This window comes from Copadichromis virginalis, linkage group LG18, assembly GCF_057382275.1.
Source record: "Copadichromis virginalis isolate Kocher_CV1m ecotype Utaka linkage group LG18, C_Virginalis_male_GT1.1, whole genome shotgun sequence".
Classification (NCBI taxonomy): Eukaryota; Metazoa; Chordata; class Actinopteri; order Cichliformes; family Cichlidae; genus Copadichromis; species Copadichromis virginalis.
This window is the reverse complement of record NC_140635.1, coordinates 19191743-19211176: the sequence shown is the minus strand read 5'-3', so window position 1 is coordinate 19211176 and position 19434 is coordinate 19191743. Positions and strand designations below refer to the sequence as shown.

The 19434-nt window shown below is 41.2% G+C and overlaps 1 protein-coding gene across 2 annotated transcripts; it reads right to left on the bottom strand.

The window, feature by feature from the left end:
* Window positions 1–4211: 4211 nt before the first annotated feature.
* LOC146687675 (BTB/POZ domain-containing protein KCTD1) lies at window positions 4212–16588 on the bottom strand. 2 transcript variants are annotated; one of them, XM_085439500.1, is made up of 5 exons: window positions 16211–16588; window positions 10276–10454; window positions 9508–9652; window positions 8065–8370; window positions 4212–5687 (listed from the first exon to the last, which is right to left on the bottom strand). In XM_085439500.1, the coding sequence occupies exons 1-5, from the start codon at window positions 16217–16219 to the stop codon at window positions 5526–5528; spliced, it is 801 nt and encodes a 266-aa protein (XP_085295626.1). In that variant the 5' UTR covers window positions 16220–16588; the 3' UTR covers window positions 4212–5525. The 2 variants fall into 2 exon arrangements, with proteins under 2 accessions (XP_085295626.1, XP_085295625.1); XM_085439499.1 differs by lacking the exon at window positions 16211–16588 and adding an exon at window positions 11278–11907.
* Window positions 16589–19434: the final 2846 nt, after the last annotated feature.

The window sequence follows — 19434 nt, the reverse complement described above, 5'->3', positions numbered from 1 at the left end:
CATTCAGTGGTGGACTTGCTGATGTTTTGGATCACTGTCTTGTTGCATAACCCAAGTGGGCTTGAGCTTTAGACCACAAACTGCAGGCCAAACGTTCTCTTTCAGGATTTTCTGGTAGAGAGCAAAATTCACGTTTCCATCAATTATGGCAAGTCATCCAAGTCCTAAAGCAGCAAAGCCAAATCCATGTTTGACTTTAAGCATGATGTTCTTTTTATGAAATTCTGTGTTAATTTTATGCCAGATGCAGTGGGACTCAAATCTTCCAAAAAGCTAAACTTTAGTTTGGACAGTGCACAGAATGTGTTCCCAGTAGTCTTGGGGGACAATTACTTTCACACAATGCCAACTAGGTCTGGATAGATTTTTACCCTGTATAAATGAAATAATCAAAAAAGAAGAAATTAGGAAATGGGTAAATACTTTTTCACACCTCTGTCGATACACACATGGTATGCACCTGAACCTTGGCTCCATTATAGTTGTGGAAATGTCTGGATGAAGCTGAATGCAGTCATATGAACCTAAAAAAATCATTCTAAGTCTCAAGTACTTATCATAAATTACTGGATCATAATTCTGTTAACTCTCTCATTAGTGTCCCTCATAGCTTCATTCGCATATACGCTATATAAACAAAAGAATTGAGCCACACCTCTTCATCTGAATTCAGGTGCTTTCAGGCTCATTGCCATACAAAAATTGTGGAAACGATGGGTCTTTCTAAAGAGCTCACTCAGCACTGTAATAGGATGACAAAACTGCAACAAGTCAGTTTGTTTAACTATCGGTGAGCAGTCTTATTGCAAAGTGGAACCATATAGAAAACAAAGTAATTCAGCCACAAAGTGGCAGACCACTAAGTGCAGCTTTTAAAACCTACTTTGACATTAACAGCAGCACAAAAACTGTGAACCAGGGTCTTTTGGCATGGATTTCCATGACTGGGTGCCTTCTGTACTTGTAATGTGGCCCAGTACTCTGGTCCATATAATCTATGACAGTGATGGAAAGAGTTAAGGTCTGCACATGATTCTTCGGAAGTGCAAATGGCTTGTTGCACATACAGGAATAGGAATTGTCAGTGTTCACCCAAAAATTCACTCGATCAACATTGTGCATAAACGCAGAGTCTGTGCACTGTGTGCAGCAACTGCCCATACACCTTGCACACTGCCTCATGGATTAATGTCTTAATCTTATTTCAGATTTGAAATGAAGTTGATTAGACTTGAGATTGTTTTCATTCCATAGTGGTAATCTTGTACACACCTATTCATTAATGTGAGCACATGCAGTCAGGCTTGTGCCAATGGGAATAGTGATACATAAATGTTACCAAGTCTGCCTCGTTAGCATTGTCCATCACTCCTCTTATAAAAGAAAAAAAGGAACCAGAAGACAGCATATTTACATAGTCCCAAATTACTGGAAAGTAGGCATTCCCAAAACCTACATGACGGACAGGGCCTTGTGACTTTAACAGATAAATAAGGTCAGCAATGTTACACATCCAGTGGTTGAGAATGGCTATTAACTGAAGCAAAGCCACAATGAGATATCATTATACTAGCGAGTGTCCGTTTGAGATATTATTCTACCGGCGATTGTCCAACTAAAAACATTTAAAGTACCAAAGACTGCGAGACATTCATCACACCAATGAACTATTCTTTTCCACCAGAAATAATGGGTGGAAATATGTGACCATTATATTATAATAAAGGTATTTATGAGCCTTCAATCTCACAGCCTCACTATGAGATATCTTTGAAAATTTGAAATCAGCTCCTGAGGCTGAGGTTGGGGGAGGAAGGGAGGGAGAGAAAGAGAAGGAAAGAGAAAGAGAGAAAGAGAGAGAGAGAGAGAGAAATGGCAAGGGAGAGATGTGGGAGTTGTGTTTTTCTTTTTTGCCATAGGTTACATTTATAATTATCTTGCTGGCATAAAATGGCCAAGAGGCTTTTTCAATAAAGGTAGGAGGCACCTACGGTAGAAAATATTACCTACAGATCAACACAGAACAAGAGAGAAGACTGCAGCTAGAGGAAGATGGTGTACAGCGTACATGATCTAATAAGTCTGTTTAGTTTGTATATTCATTAGGAACTGGAGCCACTGCTTGCACTATAGGCTGTAGAACTGAGCACTGCGAGGGCTGATGATCTGAAGATGAGGTGAATGAGTCCATCCACTGACCTTCACTAGTGGTGAGTAAGCAGAGCCTCGGGATTGAGGGAAAGATGGCCACAGCCACTTTCTCCAGGCCCTGCAATGCCTTTTGATGACTGGAAATAATCACTAGAGAGAAAGCAAGTGAAAGAGACATAATCACAGAGGCGCCACAGAAGAAGGAGGAGGATCCCAGATTACTTTATTCTCCTCCAAACTACTGCCCTTTAAAGAACTGGAAGTCAGTTTTTAATACTATTCATCTTTTCTTCAGCATAATGCGTTCTGAGAGGAGGATATCTCTAATTCCTTTTCAAGTTAGTCTAAATCCAGGAAGTGAAAAGCGATAGGGATGGACAAGGTCTCATTATACTGAGGCTGCCCCACAGGTAGTAAACTTAAAGAACAAAAATCACATATGTTGCACAAAAAGTAGGAGTGCTACAGAATTTAAAATAAAGCTCACTGGTTTAGTGAGTGACACTATCCTTAATAACATTTTATTCATAAGAAGATTAATATACCTATAAAATTACAACTTATTTAAGAATAGCAACATATTTTTAAAAGAAAAAAATGCTCTAGTTACTATAGAAATACTTGAGAGACAGGCATACCACTCTCATGCGATGCATATGAGGCTACAGCCAGTAGCTGGTTTGGTTAGCTTAACTTAGCTTAGCTTAGCGGTAGATACAAAATCTATCCAGCAGCACCTACAAAGATAACTACATGTCTATATTTACATGTTTTTACATGTGCGTAAAAACATGTTTTTACATGTTTTTACGTGTAAACATCTACATGTTAAGTCAATCCTAAAAATGTAAAGATTAAGTTCTTTGTTTGGCCTGTAAAGTAAAAACAGGCTTTTGGTTTTGCAGGTTTTTGTACTTTGTCGTTGCAGGTTGTTGCTATATGTTATGCTATGTGTTAAATGTTATAAACCACTATCTGTGTGAATATCCAGACCCTGTAGGGGAGGGATAAGACTGGTGGTAGTGGAAACTTTCTGATTTGTAGTGTATTCGTAGTCTGAGTGTTATAGACCAATCTGAGTAAGCTTTGGTTGCACCAAAGTAAAGTTCCTGTAAATTGGGTGATGCCCATCTATCTAGAAACCAACAAGGTCACCTCTTCCAATCATGATTTAGCTTTTAGAAATGTATCTGCAGTCACTGGTAGCAATATATCCTGGCCAAGATGTCACCTTTTCACTTAACTTTCAAAAAAAAAAGCAAATGGCTCTGCTTAAAATGATCAGTCATTTTAAATAATGAGTACTGAAATAAAAATTAAAAGAGCTGAATATTTAAAGCATTATATTTAGCTTTGCTAAAAGAATGTTTAGCCAATGATGTATTGTCTTAAACACAAAGTTTTAATTGAGTGAATTCTAGTGCTTTTAATTGAAAGTTGATAGTTTCTTCCACGTGCACAGGAATTGTTTTTGATTTTATGACTGAGAACAGAGCATTGCTTTGAACCACTCACAGTTGCACCTCTAGCCTATGAGCATAACAGTCAATCAAAAGGGAATCTGGGGCAAAGGGGCCTGAAAGGGAGACATATAGCATAAACTGTAGATAGCCAAAGAAAGTGGAGATTCTGCCAAAAGGGATGGAGACAAGACAACATGGCTCCGTGTGGGATTTCACTTTGGATTTTGACCCTGCAGGAATATGTGGAAGTACAACTGACAGGACTTGCGTGGAGAAGTCGGCTCTATTCAATATAACTAAGTAAAGAATGCCCTGTGTAGTCACAGATGCACCAGCATAAATCCTCCAAGGTATAATATTGCCTCGGCAGTTTGCTTTACCTCTCTGGTTGGAAAGAGCAAAGACACTACATAATGTCATGTTTTGGGTTTTTTTTTTTATCATGTTTGCCATAAATACATTCAGGTTTCTTGAAATAATTGCGAGCGGTACAACAGATGCAGCAAAATCAAATTTATGGAATTACTAATTAACTGCTGTGAGACATGTGAAAGCAGTCCCTGCAGCAAAGTAAAAACTGTGAACAGACACCATAACTACTTTAGCTGAGATTTATTTCACTTTTTTTTTTGCTACATTCTTCTTTACTCAAATCTAGGGAGCATAGGTGGGTCAGTTATTTAAGAAATACTTTATATTCAACTTCATATGAATATGTGCTACAAATAAAAGTGATCTTGGAGTGGGTAGTACAATAAGCTTTTAATCTGTTCAGTCATGTCTGAAGCAACAAAATTTCCTTTAAAAAGTTTAAATGTAAAAAACACAAACACATATACGATGAAAATTTACAGGTCATGACTCAAGGGAATTTTTTTTGATCCAATTAAATAATTCCCAAAGTAGGACGCGGGGGGTTTGCAGCTCATAGTCCCTGATGAGGCAAATGGTGTGTCATAATAATTCACAAAATGATTTCCTTACTGCATCTAGCGGCTCCATAGTGTAGTGGTTTACACATTTGCCCAACAAAAGAAAGATCCCCAGTTTGAGGAGACACAAATCCCTTTTGGGGTTGTGGCAGGAAGGGCATCCGGAATAAGAACAATCTGTCAAATCAAACATGCAGAGCCACCCGCTGTGGTGACCCCTTGTGAATAAGAGAGCAGACGAAAGTAGCTTCTTCTATTTCCTTACTGCATACATGTGTGTGTATATATATATATATATATAAATAAAAGTCTTTGAAGTTAAATTTTGATGTCAACTGTATTTTTTGACTTAGGCCAATAAAATAAGCAATTAAAGAAAAAAACACTTCATTGGTGTCGTAATTATTTAACGTCATGTTATTATATGAAAAACAGATGCTGTTGTTGAGACTAACTGTTTATGACAACGAAGACATTCTGCACTGTAAGCAACACATTAGTGACCTTTTCAAAACAAGGGGTAAAAACTGATTTAACCAATATGCCAGCGACACTGAATCAAGTCACTGGTTGAAAAAAATACAAATAAAAAAGCTATGCAACACATAAAATCAGCAACAAATTCTTTTCTTTTTAATTTATATGGGAAAATTAGGACTCCTATTCAACCTAATGTAGGCTCCAAGTTTTAAAACAAACTTTGTTTGGGGATCCAGCATATATAAATCCTTTTTTAAACTGGTTTAGGGGGACAATCTCAAACTTATCAAATATCTTGTATCTTCTTATGGCAAAAAAAAAAAAAAAAAAAAAAAATCTCCTGTTGCACTTCATTTTTATTCTTTAGATGATTCTCAAGTTTAAGAAAACAAAAAACATCAACAAGGGAACAAAGAAAAACAGAGTCCACAGAGCTCTGCAGCGTCAAGCGTTTGGCTGCCACAGAAAAGTCTAGCACCTCCTGCTGCTTGGGAGGCTTCTAGTCTAGCTGCTCCTGCTTTATCCTGTTTGAATTGGGCCCTCGCTGACTTGTCCTCCTCAGTTCCCTCCTCAGGACGTACTCGCTGAACTGGGATGAGTCCACGCCTCCGCCGCAGGAGCCAGCGATCTCGAAGCCACGTTGCTGGAGACGCTCTAGAACCTGGGAAATGTGGAACAAGATAGAAGGGGGGAGGATGTCAGAAGCAAGATATTGATTATAGAAGGAAATGCACACGGTTGGTCATTTCTTGGTAAAAGTCAGTGTGATAAGCCAGTCAGGGAGTCGCTACAACAGTGATGCTAAATTGTTAACCACTAACCTTTTGTTCACTGCTGCAAAGCTGAAAAGCATTCAATCACCCAAAACTCCTCCAATTATGTGCTGCTGCCTTAGTCTAGCATTGGAAACAGCTTTGGGAGTAAGTAGCAGCAACATACGGCTTGTGACGGGAATTTGGATGGGACTTTCACAAGACTTTCACAAAACCAAGAGCCTCTCATATTGCCTCATACCTCATTTTCATTGTTTTCTAGTGTATATGTGTGTTTGTCTATGTGTGTGTAGCTGTTCCTGATCCCACAGCCTCGCAGACATCTACAGACGTGTCCAGGGGGGTTGTAGGATCACATTCCATCGAAGAGGCCCCAGGGAGCAGTGAGGCTTTCTCTCTGCCACTTGGCTCAGTGTGGGCTGCTCAGGAAAAAAAAAACCCTCTCCCCAATTCTCCCCCAGGCCCAAGCCTTCACCAAAACTACAAAGGTCCCCCTACTGCTGGCAGCTCTCTCTGCTCCCCTTCCTTCTCTCAAACCCCCCGCCCTGCCTCCATTAGCCGCAGATACAGCATTCACCGCCGGCGTGCTTTAATAACCAAACAGGATTATGGGCCCTGCCTGGGGACAACCTGCTAGGGAGCATGCTCACTCTCTTGCTTGCTCTCCACGACTCACACACACACACACACACACACACACACACACTCCAGAGTCTGGTTTGTGTGTGTGTTTTTTGGGAAGGAGGCGGTGATTTGACTTCCTCAGATGGAGACATAGTCCAAAATCATTGTAAAATCTTTTCAAATATGCCTTTACTTCATCCTTTATGGATGCATGTCTGAGGATTTTACCATCAATGAGTTATTGGAGTATGAATTTATAATCTGGGAAATGCAGGACTGCCAAATACATGCAGACAATAACAATGGAGGTTGACACAAAAAGAGTGTTTTGTTGAGTAAAGGCTTACTTGTGTGTGCAGCATACACCTATTTTTTAAAAGCTTCAGTTTTGCATGTATTAGTTTCAGGTAAAAACACAGTTCCTGGGAAAGGATCATATTTTAATAGAAAGCAAATTGAAACTTGACCTCTAGTTCTTACAACAAACTTATTTTCTATCTCCTTGTAATGAATGGTGTTCGAATAGACTCCCAACCCTTAGATTTATAACACCCCTAATAACTTATAAGAGTTTACAAAGGCAAAGTTAACTTTAATAAACAAAGATAAACTAATATATCAGAAGTGCACAACCTCAAGATATTGCTGGTATTGATTCACTAAGGCATCCAATTCTTAGTAGGAAATCTTGCCAAATGCTTTTCGGATGTTATACGCAGAAACAATACTTGAACAGAACACCATCAAAGTCTTGATTTTATTTTAAATTGGACGTCAATCTGTTGATCCACTAAGACACTCAGAGTTACTGACTTGTGTTTTCATTACACGCTGAACTTCCTCTTTCTTCTTCCTTACAGTTTCCTTTTGCACCACTGATAAAGGTCTCAGCTGTTCCACTATGTAAAACTCTCATCATTAACAACTTTCTCATCACTTTTCATTAGTTTGGCCCTAATGCCCACTGTAAGCTGGCGTTTTGGTCATCATTGTTCAAATAATTCACAACAAACTTGAAATGGGCTGAGAGGCTCCTTCAGCTTCTCTGGTCTCTGTTTTCAGTCTTTAAACCATCTAGCACATGGTGGAAGACTCTGGCCAATGTAATGACTTTTTAGATCAAGAGACCAAAATAAAATGTTTATAGGTTGTGAGACATGGTTTCACCTGAAGTAATGGGTTGAACAGAGACCTTTCAAACTGTATGTAAAACCAAAAGTCCAGATTAACTGATTTTTTTTTTGGCATATGAAGCACACCTACAGCTTCATTTTTGTGTGATGCAATGTTATATGTTCAAAACCATCCAAAAACATAGTGTTACATCAGTGGATAGTACTGAAGCTCAGCCCTTTTTCAGCTCTCCAGTTACAGTCAACATTATTATTCCATACAAATCACAGAAAGTAAAGATGGTGGTAGACTTGTGTAATGATAGCTTTCTAAATTAGCGCTTTGATGAACTCATCAAAGCACCCATTTTTCTGCGAGGCCGTTCTTGTAATTTGATTGGATTAAAAAAGATAAAAAAAAAGAAAGCCTGCAATCAGACATAACTAATTTTTTATGACAGAAAAAGGCTAAATGAGCACAACATTACTGCAATCAATTATTATGTTTTCAAGATAGATGGATACAAACCTGGACAGAGTTGAGGTGACAGTACCCATTCAGTGGGAACCGGATGACGTGTGTGGAGTCGTGGTTCCAGCCAGCATTGACGGAGTTGCACATAACGTCTCCGATTTCTGGAAACACATCTTCGATCAGGGCCTTGTCACCGCTGAGTGTGATCCTCTCACCCAGGTCGGGTGCAACACGCACCACCAAGCACTCGCAGGGACGGGACACCCGACCTAGCTCCTGGTCCTGGCGCCAGCGCTCCAGCTCAGCAAGCATGGGCTGCAGCTGGAAATATCGTGCTTCCTCATACAGCAGGCTGTAGTCCTGTAGGATATAAAAGTTGAAGGGTTTTCACATCATTGCATTCTCGAAAAAGAAATGTGAAGTTGTCGGCCTTAACGGTTTACACATTAAAACCATGGTAAATATGGTATATGTTTTCAGGGTTGTATCAAATATGTTGTTCCTGTTGATTATTCTGTTTAGATTTCAAAGTATTTTGTAATATTTTTTGTTTTTTCCCTCCTAGATCGATGCTTAATTGTACAATATTATCTTCTACACAGGTAGTCTTGATGCAGAATTCTGGACAATCTGGATACTAGAGAGCAACATACTAAAAGACACAAAAAGCAAAACAGTTAAAAGTCGTCATTTTCTTTCTAAAGCTGAGATATTCCAAAAAAAACCCCAGAAAGAACAAGGAAGCTTTAAAAGCACTGTTCTACATGAATGAACAATAAACCCTAGTCGAGACACCACTCAGGAAAAATTACAAAAGATCCAAAGTAGAGAAGATACAGGGCGACGTGTAACACAGGGTTGCATGGGCTAGAGGAGCAGAGCCTTTACTCACAGCACTGCAGGGCCTAAACTGCACCACATTCCAGTTTTCACATGATCCTCTCAACATCTACTCACTGAGCATATGGCCTTAGCCTGAACTTGGTCTTGTCTTTTGCCTCTGCTTATTTTAACTGACATACTTTTTGCACAGTGGACAGTCCATCTGATAATGTGGTTATTTGTTTTCTCCCAGGGCAAGTTCAATAATTATTGCTTAACTATTTGAGTGGGGGGTGGGCTGCTTATGTGCCACATACAGTGACAGGCACCTTGGATGGACACTTGGCACAAGAACACAGAGAGCTGCAGAAAAAAGGATATCGTATGGCCATGGGTGTCAGTATAATTGTTTCAGTACGAGCCTGCTTTTTTACTTATGTATTGCAAAAGAATCTTTGCCAGTTTGTAGCTAGAAGGAATCAAACTGCATCTCTTGATGAGGAAATGCTTTGCAATTGGGGTTTGTTTGGTAGAGCCCTGATATTTTCTCTCCAGCATGTGAACCATTTTCAGTAACTCAGGGAGGACCAGTGACCAAAGGCGTTCCACGGCCTTAGCATTCATTGTGTGTGTTAAGTTGTAGGACTGCTGACTGGCTGATGGGCATCAACTTACTTTGAAGTCGTCGGGGATGAGGAGCTTGGACGTCCTGAGGAAGTTGAGGATATAGCGGAACATGTGTCCATCCCTGTCAATGAAGTAGTGCTGCTTCAGGCTGTCCAGGACTATAGGCTCTGTGCCATCAAAGAGACGACCAATTCTGCCCGTAAGAGAGAGAGAGGAGGGGTGGTGATTTAAGCAGAAAGGGAGGTAAGGAAGGAAGAAGGAGGACAACATATCAGTGTATTTTTTACACTCACAAACAATACTTGTAACAATTTTTAAAACCTAAACTTGATCTCACTAAATCTGTCTTAAAGAAAGAAAGAAGGTCCTGAGAGGTCAAGGCCAGCTGGTGCTTGGTTGCCTGAGGCAGGGAGGCAGTCACCCGCGGGCCTGTGCTTGGAGCGACAGTGTGGCCTCCCAGCCTCCAGATGGCTCCATGCCCTTTGGCTCTTTACTGCCGCTGTGACATCTGTCAGAATAACCAAGTTGCCTTTGTCTGCTCTCTGCATTCTGCACTTAAAGTGCTCACAAATTGTTTACCCCTTTAAAATAGCAGAGTTTTACAAAATGTGACATCTGGCCGTCGCGTTACAACAATAACTAATAAACAACAAACTGCGAGGAAATTCTGACAAAAAAACATTAGGCTCCATCAGAAAACATCCCTGTAAAACACACAATACATGCAAAAATCCTGCCACAAATGGTTACCCCTGACCCTGGATCTTAACCTTCCCCCTCCACTTAAAATACATCTGTATGGCAGGGCAAACTCACCGAGATTCTGGAAATTTTGTTAAGGTGGCCAGACTGCTGGTGTACATGTGCCCACCTACATCGATGTGCACAGGAGCATTGGACTTGGTGAGCTGAGCAGGTGTTGGGATGCCCTGGTTACTCAAGGGAGACACCGGTGACCGTGTGATCATGGGCCTGGACATGCTGGAGCGATTATCCTGAGGGAGCACAAAGGAAATGCATGTAGGAAGACACATTAGATTGTAATCTTCTGCTGCAAATGAAACAGACAATTAAAACAACTCTAGGGAAGATCGAAAAAATTAGTATATTAGGAAAGAAAAAAGAAAGAAAGGCTAATAAGAGACAACAATCTGTGCATTTCTTTATCCAATATATTCTGCAGTCAGGAGTGGAGAGCAAGGGTGGGTTTTTTTCTTGTTACCCTTTTCTGTGCAAGATAGAGCAGCCCGACCTTGACCTGAATGTTGCCACAATCCACAAGCATCCACTCCTGTGGGCCATAATCTCCAAAACCAAATTAATTTGGAGCATCAATCTCAGTCATGAAAATGAGCAATAATGATTCCTGATTTGAATACTATAATAGGATTTGGAGAATAACGTCTCACGATAACCTACAAACACCATTAGGAGACGATTTCTGTTAAGCTCTGAGATGAAAAATGACTTTATACCCGAAAAAGTTTGAGTGAAGATTTGAGGTTTTCTCCAAAGTGTCCCGATCACTAAGGAGTGAGCAGGACATTAGACACATCTGCTTTAAAAAACAAAACAAATAAAAACAAAACAAAACCGTGAACTCAACACATACATTTTACAGTATATTGCACAGGAAGGACTATCTGACACTGTGTGCGCAGTCTACGGTTGAGGGCACCGAGGTGATGATTTCTTCGATTCGGTAAATAAAAAAAACAAAACTACCAAAAAACAAAGTGTCCGGCACTTCGCTCCATAAAGTCGAAAGTTAAATCGCTCTCCCCCTCCCCAGACAACACGACACTTTTACGCGTTTACCTGCGCCGGCATCACTGTGGTTGGAGAGGAAGTCACCGAATGGTCATTTTGCTTCAGAGATGCTGCGGGAACGGGCTCTCCTCTGACAGCGAACATCAGCGAGCTCTCCCTGCACTCCGCCGCTCGGATCGGGAGCCGTTTGAGGGAAGCGTGCACGGACTCATCCACGGAACTGATTGGACGGGGACGCTTTCTCGCCTTCTGATGCGTTAAGTCCATGATATCCGTTTCGTCCATTACGGCTCAGACGTTTAGGGTCAAAGAGATAGGAGAAAGCAGTGAGGCTTTTTTTTTCACCCTCTCCAACACACCTGCCAAAAATGAAGAGGCGTGAAAAAAATAGCGAGCACCGGGGCTGAGAGCGAAAGCCGTTGCTGTCACACGGAGCGGCTTCTTTGCAGTGGCTGGGAGAAGTCAAAGCCCCCGACAACATTAGCATTGTAGCGCCCGCGGCTCTTTTGGGCTGTCGCTGTTTCAGTGGCAGGTATGTGTGTCGCATTTTCGCGGAATGAAACAAATCCTGCCTTACCCTGCAAAATGCGATCGTCTGCTTATGATGCGATTTGGGTTAACACGCCACATCTGGACCTTGAACAGCTGGCCTTTGCCCCCCTTTTCGGAGCAGTGTTTCCACGCGCGACCACTGCCCCCCCCCCCCTACACGTTGCTGCCCATTGTTCAGCAGCAGTTTTTGTTCAGCCTTCCAACACATCAGTCGAACAAAGTTGAGTCTGTGACAAAGCCGAAACAGTGGCCAACCTTCTCAATCACATGGACAAAAAAAAGAAAAGAAAAGAAAAAAATACCACTGCAATAGCCCATTCAACCCCCCCCCCCCCCCCCCCCCAAAATACAACCTCCCCCCACCCATACACACACTTACCAGCCATAAGCACCTGATTGATTGTGCGCTTTCCAGTCACAAAAGCAGTCAGGAACATCACTCTTATTTTTTAGATGGCCAAATGCATTCTGAATATGATGTTTTAAGGGAAAAGACTCTTCACTATTTACAGGCTGCAAGATGTTATCAATAACTAAACGTCCTTGAGGTCAGCAAAGAAACACTGCATGTGAAGTACCAGCTAACACCCCTTCAAATCAACGGTGTGACCCTCAGAGCAGCTATAAAACTTCTTCATCTGTTTCTCCCTGGCTCTGTGTCTGACAAGTCTAAGCGCTGCGGTGTGGTGTTAACACCACCTCCAGTGACCACATCAGCATTGCAAAGCTACCACACTAATGATATCGTGGAGTATAAAACCAGACCACAACATGTCCAATTGCGGTTAAAAGTACTGCCACAGCACTCTCCTGGGTTGTTTTTTTTTCCGCAGAAGAAATGTAGGGAATCCACAATTTTTAATAACATTCAGATTAAAATTAATTAGTTCAACCACTGGCCTTAAAACATCCACATTCCTGTTTCTCATTGGCAGTGTGAGTTTCACACCTAGATACCCAATTAGCAATTAAGCTTGCCTTTGAGTGTAGGCCTCCAATGCGGTGTGTGATCCTGGTCTGATTTGCATGCCACTTGTGCACGCGCTGATAAGCGCAGGCAGCAGCCATACATAGTTTTAAAATTCAACTCCAGAATCCCTCGCAGAAGGCAAAGGGGCCTGCGGGGCAAAAGAGAGAGAAATCACATGGCTGCTCTTCAAAAGGGGACCTGTGTAAGGCAGCCGGCAAAGTGCGTGGGATCACACTCAGAATGCAGGTAATTTGTTCCCTGACTAATTTGTGGAGATGGTGGTGTGTGCGTGTGTGTGAGTGAGAGAGAGTGAGTGAGAGAAAGTGTGTGCCTGTGGAGAGTAAGTTCTGAAAACAGCTTGGTGGAATTGGATTTCCTCAAAGCCTTGTCATTGCAAAGGTGGATTGAGTGTAAAATCTGTGAGGCATTATGGAAAATTGCAGGGGAGAAAGAAGAGAGAGTGAAAGAGAACGGGTGGTTGGGTGGGTGGGAAGTGGAGGGTTGGGAGCTGGAGGGAGCCAGTTGAGGGAATGAGCTCTCATATCACAAAATCATCCCGAGTTGCTGGAAATAAAGACGTGTCGTGAACCTTTAGTCGGACCTGTGTCTACGTTGCTCAAAATCAGTTCAAAGGTCACAGCGTCCTCAGAATCTACAAGTACGAATCCTGAGATGTGCCACACGAGCGCTTTTCCAACCTGTTGCCATTTTGAATTTGGCACAGCGCTACAGAAGTCTCCCATGCATGTTAGGATGTTTGCGAAAGAAGTCAAAACGTATGTGTTCAGGGAATCTGTTCGTTTATCCAGCTCGTGTAATTTTGTTGCACCACAGTATGCACAAACAAATCTAAAACATGCGCAGAGCATCAAAGCCCGGAGCAGTCGAGCTACTCCCTTTTGTTTCTGTTGTTTTTCACCAGTTTTCTTTCAGGCCTTTAATGCAAGACCATCTTTCTTCAAACTTTAAGGAACTAACACCTTACAGTAGCTCAGGTTGAATATTTAGTAAGAAATAGCAGGGTATGTGTTCCACTAATAATTAATCCAAAAACATAGAAAGCAAGGATCTGTCTGCTGTTGTAATAATTGAAGGGCCTTCTGGGGTTCAGCATATGTAACAGACTGACTTTAAGTTGGCCATCCCAGAATGCAACTCTTCACTGTTTCGACATATCTCACAAGATACAATTAGCATTTCAGATCAGAGCATTAACATTCAGTTCAAGGCAGGCAGACTGGTATTTACATAATCTGGGGTTGTCTCTGCTTTGTTGCCTGTGGCCATTTGTTTGAAATGTCCATACACAGACAACTACAAACTCTGGGTTAACATCAGTTGCCGCTAGCTGTATATATAAAATATATATGAAAAAGGTAACGATGAACTGTTATAACAGCATGGTTTGGGTAAAAACTGTAAGCTAGATCAAATGCATATCCCACTGGACTTTGTATACTTTGTAAATATAAAGTAACTGCATGCTGCAGCAAAGCCAAAATACCGCATTTCAATAAAACTTTTGTCATTGTCATTAATGTTTTTGTTTTCACATCTCCCCTCTTTGATGACAACTGACATAAGCATATAAGTTCTGAACAATGACTGCAGAGACTTTGTCTTCAAACTGACTCCACGTCTTATACTTAACAGTAAAGGGAGTATTTGGTATGTTTCAAATGACCCGTGGAGATGTGTTTAGTATGAAAAAGTACTAAGGCATTAAATGAAAGAATGAAGAGGTTGCCCACACAAACACAAACACAAACACATCACCACATTTGAACATACTATGCAAACCTGTACCGTACTTTAAAGCATCTTGTTGATTTTGTGTGTAGTCACCATTTCAATTTTTGGCTGTAACTTGCATAAAAATAATCATTTCCAGTAGAGCACGGTGGTCCGGATAAGCTTTGATTCTCCACACGATCAAGAATTTCATACACAGCTGGTAACTATAAAACAAGCCATAGTAGTGCTTACTTATTTATCAACCAGGAACACACAATTACTCCCTCAGTTTTCTCAGACGTACTAATCTACTTGAAAACGATTCTTTGTGGAGTTACTGGAGCTGTACATCAGCATGACATCACAGATAAGGAAGTGCGATCAGTGCTATGTAGCCGCAGGCTGTTAGAGACTGTAGTGCATGTTCACTGGCATAGAGCAAACTATCCCAGGGCACAGGAGTGGCAGAGCCACTACAAAAATACAATAACAGCATTTCTCTCCCAGTGTTCCAATCGAGAGCAAGCAAAGATGAAGTTCAAACCGATCCTGTAGTTTCACTAATGCGATTCTGGCCTGTTTTGTTAAGTGTCTTCTTTCAGCTCAGAGCTCTGTTTGTAAATCTACTGTCACTGTGAAACAGATGAACTGAAGCCCTATATACAGTTCCCCCCCCCCCCCTCCCCCCTTTCCCTTTTTAACAGCGCCATCAGGTGATCGGTCCTGACAACCAAACATCTCAGTCCCACCATTCTCTTTATTCATTCACCCCCTGGAACTCGTGAAACTGGCTAAGGGCTTCATTACAGGTGACCAGAGCTGGATTTGAGTATTCTCCCTGGGGTCCAGTGGTAGATGTTTAGTAATCAAACACAATCTTTTATTTTATTTTATTTAAAAAAAATCTTTATATTTTAGGATACCACATGCAATACTGTAGAAAGTACACACTTTAAACGGAGTACATGTCTGTTTACAAAGTATAGTCCTACAGGCGAAATAAGTCGATACTGTTACTACTACTGAGTAAGTATATCTGTGCCGATTCGCATCCGGACCTTGGAGTTGATTACGCACGGCGCGGTGGTAAAGCGATTAGACTAAAGACTAAATTCGCTCCTATTTTCGTCTTTAAATGCATAAATGTGAATCTCATAACGCGGACATGGCTTGCATTAACGGATGATTCACAGATTCCGCACTGACGTGTGTAAAAGGTACATCCTGTCATACAGAATAAGAAATACGCCCTCGGCAAAATTACTCCACAATGGCGTCTTTCATTAGAAGATCTAGGGCAGCCAGGAAATGGAAGTGTTTCACGACAAAACTCACTTCGAAAAACCTTTACGAAAACGACAAACGCGGGTTTAAGTAAGTTACGAGCAAGTTGCACAGCAGCAGCAGACACGGAGACGGCGATGTTTTCCGATCTGAAACGCGCCAGGAGCGAATTCACACGGTGGATAAGTAGAGTCTTTGCTCGACAAGATCACAGTCTGAGCCCGCTGTTCGTTTAGATTGGATGCACCAGAACGTCCTACATTGTAGTCACGCGCATACATTTGTACAGTAAGTAAGGGACAATAGCCAGGAAGTGGTTAAATATTTTTTAAGAACTGTACCGCTCGAATCGCTTGGCACATGCGTAAAAGCTGCTGCGCCTCTATGTCCCAGTCCATCCAACCTCGGGAATAAAATCAAACCAAATAAATCTTCGCTTACCTGAAACATAGAGCGGCATAAAGTATCTTTTTGGGCACCTTTTCCGTCCGATTTGGCCCACGATCTGCCTCTGTTCCTACACCAGTGAGAAATGCAATAGCTTGGCTAAGGTAGACAGAACAAAATACAGAGAATACTTGCTCCAGGGCTCCGAAACCCCTCAAGGCAAAGATCAGGATACAATTAGCTCATGTCTCTGCCCCAGTCTAAACCAATCTGCAAAATAAAACCGCGAGCAAAGAAAGAGATCACAGCAGCAGTGCCTCAGTCTTTGTTGAGTTTATGTTTTTATAAAATCAAATATTTTTTTTCTTTCTGCATTTACAACACCCTCACCCCTCCTGCCTCCAACTTGCCTATTGCCTCGGTCTCGCAGAGAAGCTGATTTTAATCGTTATGATTAGTTTTGATGTAACGTTCCCCCGGGCGATTTCTACAAATGGATGGAGTGTTTTTCTGCCAGGGAGGAAAGGCAGCAGATGATGATAATTATATAGATTGTTGGTGGAGTCCTTTGATTTTTTTTTCTCCCCCTTACTTTTCAGACATCTAACCTGACTAGTTTGCTTCTTTAACGTATACACGCAGCATGTGCTCCCTGACAACTTGTTGATTAACCTTGAATCAACGAAATTAATAGAATGTGCTTAAATGAAATTCTCACTCGAGTTTGGTCTTTGTGATCTTTTCAGTCTCTTTCCTCCCTTTGGACAACCTCCAAATGACGTAGACCAGTTGTATAAATAAGCACTTGCAGCTTGCCTTGCCTCAATCAAGTCTGAATCAGTGCCCGAGGGTGATGTGCGAGCTCATTTCAAATGTTCAACCATGCATGATTTCAGGAAGATTGAGGCACTTCTGAGACTTTTAGAATTACTTTGGGGATGCAAACAGTAAAGGAATTACATGTTCAAAGTTACAAGTCAACAGGCATAATTATTCTTTCCGAGTTAAGAGTGGTGTTTTGTGCACATGTGGGCACAGGGTTGACAGTTATTCCTTTAGATTCTTAATAGTTATCCCCATACCATACACTATGAAGGAAGGCTGAAATATCTCCTGCGCCCCCTACTGGGCAGAACATAAACTTTCTTATATGAAAGCAAAGCTGTTAGTGTAACTTTACCCAACATAAAAAGCAGAGAAACCAGAGAGAAAAAAAGATGGATAAGACATCAATTTAAACTAAATATTTATAAACATGCCATGTAGCCTAATGTTCACGCAGAGACAAAACTGAATCCAAGCTCGTTTTGAAGTTCAAGCAACAGTGGAGAAACAATGCCACGTCACTAGGGACTGATGGACTGAACCATGTGAAAACATATTTCAGCTCTTTTCATCAGGAAAGTGGTGTCCTCAGATCTTTTATAAATTACAAACAAAATTGCCTTTTGAGGATGAACGTCCAATTCGGCCATGAAACTTTCCACTTTTTGACCAGCACGTCCCACAGGGACAGGGGATTCAACTGTTAAGATGAGGTTACTTTTTCCACAGGTTGCTGGTTTGGGCCACAATACTTCAAGAATCAGGTGTCAGCCATGATGCCATAAGAATGAACAACCTTTATAGAAATCCCATATGTTATTTTTTTCTGCACGAGTGAAGCTGTCTTTAATATAAACTTCAAAGCATTCAAAATGCGTATCATGAAACTAACCAGGGTAGACTGCTGAATGAGTGCGGTGTTGGTTGCCAAAAAAAGGAACCTAAGCAATTGTTCCAATGTCCCTGTGAACGGCAGGTATTTAACTTGGATTTAGACCTAAATAATGGCAGCAACAGCAGGCCTGCACTCACTGGCTGTACCACATTTTGGTGGACAAATTATCCAGATTGGTTGCAGATGTTAAATTTGCCCCAAACAGAAACTGCCGAACCTGAATGACATCATAGGGTTATAAATGCTCTCACTGGAGAAAGCAGAGAGGAAGCCTGGAAAACTCACTCCGCCTGCTGGAATTTTTCTTTTCTTTTTTTTTATTTATTTATTTATTTTAACGGACTACAGTAATGTCTCAGAAACACTAGGTGTGATTACTTGCATGACAATTGGTCTCTGCTGTTAACACTTAGTGAGAGTAAGTTTTGAAAGAGGAAGTTCAATAAGCATTAGAAGTCCAGGAAAGCTTTTCTTTAGACTTTTCCTAATTGCACCCTAACTTGCTAGAATAACTACTGCCTTATGGTGGCTAAAGATTGCAAACTTCAAATAGTACTGGTGTGCAACATTTAGATTAGTCAGCTTGTTTACTGTGTGATTATTTAATTGTGCCACAGCTACACTGCATGTTAACATTTATTATTATCCCATAAGTTTCTGTTCTGGACAAAGTGATAATTTATGTAACTTCTAAGCAAACTCCATTTACCATTAATAATTCACTGCCCTCTGCATATATATTTTATTACCTACACACATGACACTCCCCCTACCCCTGCGCCCAAACCCGTTGATAAACCTAAATTGTGTGAATTAACACTGCACTTATAGTACCTTACTCGGCTCTCCTCTCTTTGCAATTCAGTGTTGACTAAAAGAGATGTTGGTTTTGCCTGAGACCAAGTTAATAACTGCTGCTTTACCCGCCACACCCCTCTCATGGCCTGTGGTTATGTAAGGGAGTGGGATGGATAAGGGAAAGTGCTGTAGCTGTTGTAGCTCCTGACTCAGTCTGCCCTGCAGGGTTGCACAGTTTGAGGCCAGACCTGTTCATCAAATACAGTATTATCTTTGGCACAATGAAATTTAGCTTTGGAGAACCTCTCCTTTGCCATAATATAGTCCAAGTCACATCAGGCTTTGAAAGGCTAAACATGAATTATAGTAATTGTATAACTGAAGCTCTTTTATTCAATTAGTAATAGCAAACAGGAAAAAGACAAGAAACAAGTGTCTGCATAATAGTTGAGCCTTTGTTCACTCCCTTCAATAGAAACTTTCAGTATGCAAACTCTTTTGAGTTTGCATGTACATGTGCCTCCCTCAGTGTTGCTGTGGGGCTGTTACGAGGGGTTTGTAGTATGTGTAGACCTTGTTACAGGGTTGCCACAACTTACCCGCAGTAACAAATATATCTTCATACATACTTCTTCCTGGATTTGAATCCAAAAACAAACTATAAAGAGTAGGCTTATGATAGAGAGCATGTGCCAGACTGTATATAAATAACTGTAAGGTCTGATGCGCACTGCTTGTAGTGTGAAAAAACACCTTTCTA

What these genes read in the sequence shown, in the direction of transcription:
- LOC146687675 (XM_085439499.1), bottom strand. Translation starts at nt 11,514, where the DNA reads ATGGACGAAACGGATATCATGGACTTAACGCATCAGAAGGCGAGAAAG. An exon ending in CCACAGTGATGCCGGCGCAG is followed by an intron (nt 10,455 to 11,277) that starts GTAAACGCGTAA and finishes GTGCTCCCTCAG; the next exon opens with GATAATCGCTCCAGCATGTC. An exon ending in ACAAAATTTCCAGAATCTCG is followed by an intron (nt 9,653 to 10,275) that starts GTGAGTTTGCCC and finishes TCTTACGGGCAG; the next exon opens with AATTGGTCGTCTCTTTGATG.